Here is an 8,696-nt window from a genome sequence, read left to right on the forward strand (position 1 = left end):
CTCTGCCGCTGTTGCTCCCACCCGCAGAAAAAGTCAGAAGCCATGCTCGTGCTGAGCATGCTGGGGTTTATTCTGGAACCTGGGAAGTCTTCCCACGTTAGTGCTTTTTCCTTGTCCTAGAAAAGGGCCAATGTAAGACTAAAATACTGGATTACGGTGGCTACCAACTTTCATTTAATGAACCGTTTTGTGGAATTCTTTGTTCTAAACAGACGCTGATTATTATTCATAATGAAAACGAAGATAATTATATATATTTGCATTTGGGCAACCGCATGGGCCATTCCGGTAAGGACGTCTTCCCAATCAAGCCTTCTGACTGCTGCATCTTTCAACCTAATGTTGAAATGTACATATCTGCTTATTTTATTACAGAAAAGTTGAGAATAAACACTTATTGGAAATCTTCAATTGGCATTAAATCTATTATGTGATATATGGGGTCTCGATCAAAGGCAAACGCAGGAACCAGTGCATACTCCCTCTCCTCCCGGTGAAACATCCTAATGAGAGGATGACCCACTTTTTAAAAAAAAAGTTTACTCAAATTAATTCAATGCCCCAAAGTCATGAGGCATGGCTGCTTCGTTCCACATGAATTTCACTGTAATGTCAACACAGTGTACACTGGGAAAAACTGAGGAAAGAACAGGAAGGCAAAGTTAGACTCTTCAATGTGTTTCATGTGTGTTATTTGTATGTTCACTGTGGAAAATATGGAGCATTAAAACAAGTACAAATGCAGAAATATTAAGAAATTTGATCCATTTGTGATTTTTATCAGCCAGCCTCCATGCCTAGCATTTTCATAGGATGTCACATAACTGGATGCTGCATTGTTCCTGTAGTTAAAATTTTTTGTAGGCACTCTGAGCTCGCCCTTGCAGGGTCAGAAGTATCAACTACAGGGGGCTGTTTCTCCAGCAGCCCACACTCATTGCTTTAGGGGCTTGGGGCTGATTGATAATATGATAAAAACCCTCATTTGCTCAGCTTGAAATCCCACATAAGCACCCTGACAGGTTCCTTTTCTTCTCCATGTGACCAGACTGTGATCTGACCTTCATATTACATTTTTTCTCCTTCCTAATAACAAGAACCCGTGTAATATCCATGTTTCAACCTCTGCAGGTCCCTCAGTTAGGACCGCTGGAAAGAGACATTGTTGAAAAATCTGCCGACGTACCCTTTCTAGCACATCCAGGAACCGCAGCACAGGTAAACGATAGAAATACGAATGTTCCTGTTGTTTTCCATTTTCAAGACACTTTTACGCTCTATGAGTTCCTCTGAAATTTCCACCCATTGTTTCTGTTGGCCTTATTCAAAAATGGTGGCCACAACTGACTTTCAATTGTGTCTCTTTTTCAGAATGAGTTGCATATCAACAACGCCACTAACAACAGCGACGATTCCCCAAAGGGCAGTGAGCTAGGAAGGCAGGTACACACTAATGGGGGTTACGAAAGAGACGGGAATGGCTCCGAGTCGATAGCCGTAGGAGGGAAGGGTTCTCCTACTCAGCCCATTTTAGCAAACGCACAGGGGAACAGTGCTAAAGAACGCGAGGACGTAGAAACATACGGTCACGATGGGATACACGCAGGGGGAGAGAACAGTACAGCAAACGGCATCAGGGGCCAAGTAGGCATCGCTGAAAATGCCGAGGAAGCAAAGGAGAGTAAGGTACACGAGCAGCCTCATCAGGATACAAAAACTGGCCTTGCTAGTGACACGAGCCAGAATGGAGACGCCACCCTTGTCCAGGAAAATGAGCCTCAGGTAGCCGGAAGCAAGAATAGCACAAACCATGAGGTTGGAACACACGGGAGTGGGGTTGCTGCACAGGAAACGACGCCTCAGAGAGAAGGGGAGGGGAGTGAGAACCAGGGGGCTGAGGTGACACCAAGCATTAGGGAAGGTGCTGGTTTGGATAATACTGAAGGGAGTCCTAGCGGGAACGGGATAGAGGAGGAGGAAGACACGGGTTCTGGTGATGGTGTGGGTGCAGACGCAGGAGAGGGAAGGGAGAGTCACGATGGCACGGAGGGCCAGGAGGGCCAGTCTAGTGGGGGAAACAATGACAACAGAGGTCAGGGTTCAGTTAGTACTGAAGACGATGACTCTAAAGAACAAGAAGGCTCCCCAAATGGACGTGGTGGGGACAACACCTCCAGCAGTGAGGAAACCGGTATTGAAGAAGGCGATGGCACCCAAACAACACAGGACAACCAGAATCTCAGTCCCGCAGAGGGTGGGATTATCAGCCAGGCGGAAGCATGTCCTTCTGGGCAGAGCCAAAATCAGGTAAGTTTAGATGGCAACTTACATCCTTCCTTCCACACTCTGGTGGCTGTAGCAAAAACTCCAGACAAACACAAGATAAAACCCCAAACAGGCATAAAAGTCCACGCTAAGCATCTGGGTTCCATTTTAGCTACCTTGAGTGTCTTATTGAAAAGGCTGGAGTCCTTATAGACTTTGATATAGGACAAGATTTTTATTTTATGTATATGAGTACACTGTAGCTGTCTTCAGACACACCAGGAGGGGGCATCGGATCCCATTACAGTTGACTGTGAGCTACTAGGTGGTTGCTGGGACTTGAACTCATGACCTCTGAGTCACCTCTCCAATATGTCTCTGAAATAGGAAAATTTTAAAAAATTCAGAAATTTCTGCAAAATTAGTCAGAATGCTAGAAGTCAGGCTGAAAAATGATTCAATGATGTTTTTGTAAGACATTTTATTAGTATTACATTCATTACACAGAGTGATGAGCTTCACTATGACACTTTCATTATCACACACCTGTTGGTTCAAGTCTCTACGAGGTAGAAACCTGGGTGGTTTATTGGAGGATTCAAACCCTTTTACAGAGCACACTCACATTCGAGTGCTAGATCAGAAGGCTGGCATCAACCACTGCACTGACAGCCCAGAATCTCCTTCCACCACGGAGTTTTGCAGCAAATATTGACTAATTATCCATTCTTATTTTTATCATTCCATAGGGATTAGAAACCGAAGGTTCCAGCACAGGCAACAAAAGTAATATTACCAAAGAATCTGGGAAGCTCAGTGGAAGTAAAGACAGCAACGGGCACCATGGAATGGAGCTGGGCAAAAGGAATAGCTCAAAGCAAGGGGAGTCTGACAAGCCCCAAGGGGCTGCCGAGAAGTCAGACACCCACAACAACATGGGACACAGCAGGATAGGCAGCAGCAGCAATAGTGACGGGCATGACAGTTATGATTTTGATGATGAGTCCATGCAAGGAGACGATCCCAACAGCAGTGACGAGTCTAACGGAAGTGACGGAAGTGATGATGCTAACTCCGAAAGCACCAATGAGAATGGCAACCATGGAGATGCTTCTTACACCTCTGATGAATCAAGCGATAATGGTGACGACAGTGACTCACATGCTGGAGAGGATGACAGCAGTGATGACACATCTGATACCGATGACAGTGACAGTAACGGTGATGATGACAGTGAGAGTGAGGACAAGGACGAATCAGACAACAGTAACCACGACAATGACAGTGACAGTGAGAGCAAATCAGACAGCAGCGACAGTGACAGCAGTGACAGCAGTGACAGCAGTGACAGCAGTGACAGCAGTGACAGCAGTGACAGCAGTGACAGCAGCGACAGCAGTGACAGCAGTGACAGTAGCGACAGTAGCGACAGTAGTGACAGCAGTGACAGCAGTGACAGTAGTGACAGTACTGACAGCAGTGACAGCAGCGACAGCAGTGACAGTAGCGACAGCAGTGAAAGCAGTGACAGTAGCGACAGTAGTGACAGCAGTGACAGCAGCGAAAGTAGCGAAAGCAGTGAAAGCAGTGACAGTAGTGACAGCAGTGACAGCAGTGACAGTAGCGACAGCAGTGACAGCAGTGACAGCAGCGAAAGCAGTGATAGTAGTGACAGTAGTGACAGCAGTGACAGCAGTAACAGTAGTGACAGCAATGACAGTAGCGACAGCAGCGACAGTGACAGCAGTGACAGCAGTGACAGTAGTGACAGCAGTGACAGAAGTGACAGCAGCGACAGTAGTGACAGCAGTGACAGCAGCGACAGTAGCGACAGCAGTGACAGCAGCGACAGTAGTGACAGCAGTGACAGCAGTGACAGCAGTGACAGCAGTGACAGCAGCGACAGCAGTGACAGCAGCGACAGTAGTGACAGTAGTGACAGCAGCAACAGTGACAGCAGTGACAGTAGCGACAGCAGTGACAGTAGTGACAGCAGCGACAGCAGCGACAGTAGTGATAGCAGTGACAGTGACAGCAGTGACAGCAGTGACAGTAGTGACAGCAGCAACAGTGACAGCAGTGACAGCAGTGACAGTAGTGACAGCAGTGACAGTAGCGACAGCAGCGACACAGTGACAGCAGTGACAGCAGTGACAGCAGTGACAGTAGTGACAGCAGCGACAGCAGTGACAGTAGTGACAGTAGTGACAGCAGTGACAGTAGTGACAGCAGTGACAGCAGCGACAGCAGTGACAGCAGTGACAGCAGCGATGGTGACAGCAGTGACGGTGACAGCAGCGATAGTGACAGCAGTGATAGTGACAGTAGTAACAGCAGTGATAGTGACAGCAGTGACAGTAGTGACAGCAGCAGCAGTGACAGCAGCGATAGTGATAGTGACAGCAAGGACAGCACTTCTGACAGCAGTGATGACGACAGCAAGTCTGGTAATGGCAACAGTGACAGCGACAGTGACAGCGACAGTGACAGCGAAGGCAGTGATAGTAACCACTCAACCAGTGATGATTAGAGCAGAGAACCCCTTGAGATCCTCTGTGTGACCTCCGGTGAGTGATAGGAAGGCAGTGAAGGTTCCTAACTCAATGACAAGAGGAGAGACGAACAGATTGTGTGAAACCCACGGAGCTCCCAGGGAATGGAACCGAGCTCCAGCTCCCTCAGAGAGAATCTGGGTGCTCCACCTTTGGTACACGTGTGTTAGAATATATTCATGTTCAGAAGATACTTTTAAAAAGGATAAATCTAAACATAATACTTAAACAGGAACTGAAGTTATCACTTACCCTGACACATAGCTTCGATTTGAATGGCGGGTGCGGGGCTGGGGATTTAGCTCAGTGGTAGAGCGCTTACCTAGGAAGCGCAAGGCCCTGGGTTCGGTCCCCAGCTCCGAAAAAAGAACCAAAAAAAAAAAAAAAAAAAAAAAAGAATGGCGGGTGCTTTAGAGAGCAGAGCCGGCAACATCACAACCTTCTGCAGCCTCCTCCCTCAGTGCTCCAGGCCCCAGAGAGCTAGTCTTCATGTTGTGCAGTGAGCAATGCTGTTCTGTGACACTCTACTCATCTACTCTGTCATTTACTAATTCTGGGGAAAAATACATTTATGACATGAGCAAAACACTGCAGCAACTACTAGTGCTGGGATAATCTTTGTGATAATAAAATAGCTATAATTTATGAAAATTCTGAAGAATGAATGAGAAAAGAGCTCGAGGATGGCCAGGACGAGATCTGACACATGCTGTTAAATTTCTGTATAGGATGGAAATGTACTAAACCCCCAACCCCTGCATTTTGAACAGTGTCTCGCTTCCAGCAATAGCTCTCAAATCTTAAATAAATGAGCAACACGGATGGATGATTTCGGGAGGTTGGGATCGTATTCTGAGCTCTCCAAGTACCACTGTGTTATTAGTTTTCTTCGAATCAGTTTCACAGGTCAAATAGGCTCACAGTTTAATCAAGAATTGTAAGGCTGTGCAGGAGAAGAGAGGGACCCTCTTTGGGCTCTACGGCTCTTCTGAAAGCAAGAGAGGCAGTGAGATCAAACCACACCAAGGCAGGAGGTGTGAACTGAGATTGTCGCAAGAAAACCTTAACCCCAAGCCTTAAGAATATTTTTGAAGATTTAAGGTTTTCCCTTTGTCATTTCCCTATTTTCTCACGTCAGCAGTTTATGCCAGATTTGGGTTAAAACGAAACCATTAACGACATTATAACGATAGTTGTCTCTCTTCTCACTTCAGGCTTATTTTACTCAGAGTTTCAGAAGAGGTTCCTTTCCCTGGGTGCTCACCTCCCGTTGTGAGGGTTTCTGGGTTAAGGAATATTGCTGAGGCTTTCACACGCTGCTACCTGTAAACGCATCTGTAACCCCCCCACCCCGACACTGTAAAGCGCCAGGTTTCTGCACTGCCACAGCTGCGACCTGACCCCAGACCACTCACCAGAAAGGCTCTGCCTTCTCTTAGGCAGCAAACTCTCCTTCGTTTGCTTCAACTTGTGAAGCACCTGCCTGTAGCAACCCCCCCCATCACACCCACTCATCAAAGTCGTGATCACTAAACCCTGGGTGGAAAACTCATTGTAAACTGTATGTGAAATCTAAAGGAAGAGATAATGAACTTCAGTATTATAATAAACATCTATTTATACAATTGCTCACTGGGAAAGGTCTTCGTTTATAGTGTGCAAACACTTGCGCCCCTTACCCCCACGTTGTAAAATCTGGTGTCTTATTAAAATCAGTATTCGTGAACACAAAATACAAACTTCAGATACTATTTAAAAAACAGCATACACATACATAACACTAAACCTTTGCCATCCAACCCACGATTTCTTTTCCCTAGAGGCAATCCCTCTTACTAATGCTTCACTGACTTTCCAGAAATGTTGTATGACTGTGTTCACCTTTAAAAAGTCTGAGGTGTTGTACCACACACAGTGTACTCACCTTACATTTCAATTTAGCCATATGCCTTGGATATTGGCTCATAGCATGTAGATCAAACTTGTTACTTTATAGTTCTGCTCACTTCATGAACCAATATAAAATATTTATCCTGTGCTCATGTTATCATCTAGATAATAGCCCGAGTCAGTGTCATGGTCACTGTTTTAATTCTGTGAGGAGACACCATGACCGCAGCAACTCTTATAAAGGAAAGCATTTATTTAGGGCTCATTTACAGGTTCAGATGTTTAGTCATGGTGGGGAGCATGGCAGCATGCAGGTAGGCATGGTCCTGGAGAAGTAGCTGAAAGTTCTACATCTGGATCTATAGACAGAGGAAAAGAAGCCACTGTGTTGGGGTTGGTCTAGTGCTGCTCTGTATTCAATACTGGCCCCTGGGATCTGGCTGCCCCTGAACCTCACATATACCATGTGATGCTATGCAAACCTTGCTCCCCACATTAATTGGTCAAAGAAAGGCTAACATCTGAGATTGGGCAGTAGAGAGAGAAAGGTGAGAGATTTGAGGATCAAATCAAATGAGGGGTCTCAGGAGAGACCAAAGAAGGAGGAGAGAAGGAGGTGACAAACAGGAAGAAGCTGCCACGAGAGGAGATGGATCATAAACACATGGCCAGGAGAAACAGCAAGTAACAAGGGACATATGGCTGGGATGTAAATTACAATAGCTCAAAAGCTGCCCAATCTAGGTTTACAGCTTGTAAATAAAATACCAGGACGGTGTGTGTTTTATATGGGTTAGCTAGGATATATAATTCCTTTTCTAAACAGGCACCCAATATGGGACAATTAGAATCCAAGCTTACAGCCTGAGAAGGCCCTTGTGAAAGGAGGGGGTGGGTCGTCAGGCTAGCTGGACAAGATGCCTAGTCTCTTAGAAAAGAATGAAAGCAGACCAAAGGCTCAGGCGCACTAGAGAGAATTAGGTCTGAAGCTTTGGTGAAGACCTGAAGTCCCATGCAGAAGCATGCGGCCAGCAGAAGGCTGAAACCTGGACTTGAGCTGAGGGGCTGAAGCTGGCCCAATGAGCCCACAGACACACAGCAGTTTGTAAAGGAACATTTCTTCCTAACTTCAATAAGACTAAAAGGACCCAAACTTCTGAACTGGTAAGGTGTTACGTTTAAAATTGATAAATTGATGTCCTTAAGGAACGAGTTAGAGATTAAATGGAAAAATATTTTCCAGGTTAAAAATGGAAAGCAGGAAAGCAGAAGGCACTTGGATTTTGTAGAGATTCGTTTTAGTTGTCATGGAGCTAGTTACAATATGTTCACTAATGATCACAGTTTTATGTCCCCTCCCTAAGAATGTTCAAAATAAAACAGACTTACATAAGGAGAGAACTGAGAGGTGGGATGCTAAATTATAAGCAATACAAATAGAGAAAGAAAAAAGGCCCTTCCCAATAGAAAAAGGGACGTTGATGCCAGACGGAACTCAGAGCTCTCTGGCTGAGATATTTGTCAGCTCTTTCTGCCAAGGGCTCACCGATACAATGTTGCAACACCTAAATTCCAAGGACTAACCGTCAAGGCTTTGCTACTATAATACAACTGGCCCGCGAAACTTAGAATTTTCTTGTTCCTTTGTTTGATTTTTGTTTGAATGTTCTTGTTTTTACCTAATAATATTGTTTGGCCTTGCTAAAACACGGGAGGGATTTGAAGATTTTAAGTAAATTCAGAATGTCACTACAGTTAAGATTTGTTACAGTGATTTGGAATTGAGGTGACATATTTAAGCAGGGTAGTAGAGGTGCACATCTTGAATCCCAGCATACAAGTGACAGAGATGGCAGATATCTGTAAATTCTGGACTAGCATGACCTTTAAATGTAGTCAGGGCGGACCATGCTGATAAGATGGAGCCACTTTCAAACACCAAAAATGACATTTTTTTCCATAAAGAAAAGGGTTTTGCTTAATAATAAA

General features: G+C 45.2%; 1 protein-coding gene across 1 annotated transcript; it reads left to right on the top strand.

Annotated features, from left to right (window-relative positions):
- The first annotated feature begins 225 nt into the window (after positions 1–225).
- Positions 226–4,795, top strand: Dspp (dentin sialophosphoprotein). The gene is given in 5 exon segments (XM_032916971.1): positions 226–288; positions 1,132–1,218; positions 1,372–2,307; positions 3,015–4,392; positions 4,395–4,795. Coding segments are annotated over 5 exon segments (2,859 nt in total). The 5' UTR covers positions 226–231.
- Positions 4,796–8,696: the final 3,901 nt, after the last annotated feature.

The sequence above is a fragment of the Rattus rattus genome, chromosome 11 (genome assembly GCF_011064425.1).
Source record: "Rattus rattus isolate New Zealand chromosome 11, Rrattus_CSIRO_v1, whole genome shotgun sequence".
Lineage (NCBI taxonomy): Eukaryota > Metazoa > Chordata > Mammalia > Rodentia > Muridae > Rattus > Rattus rattus.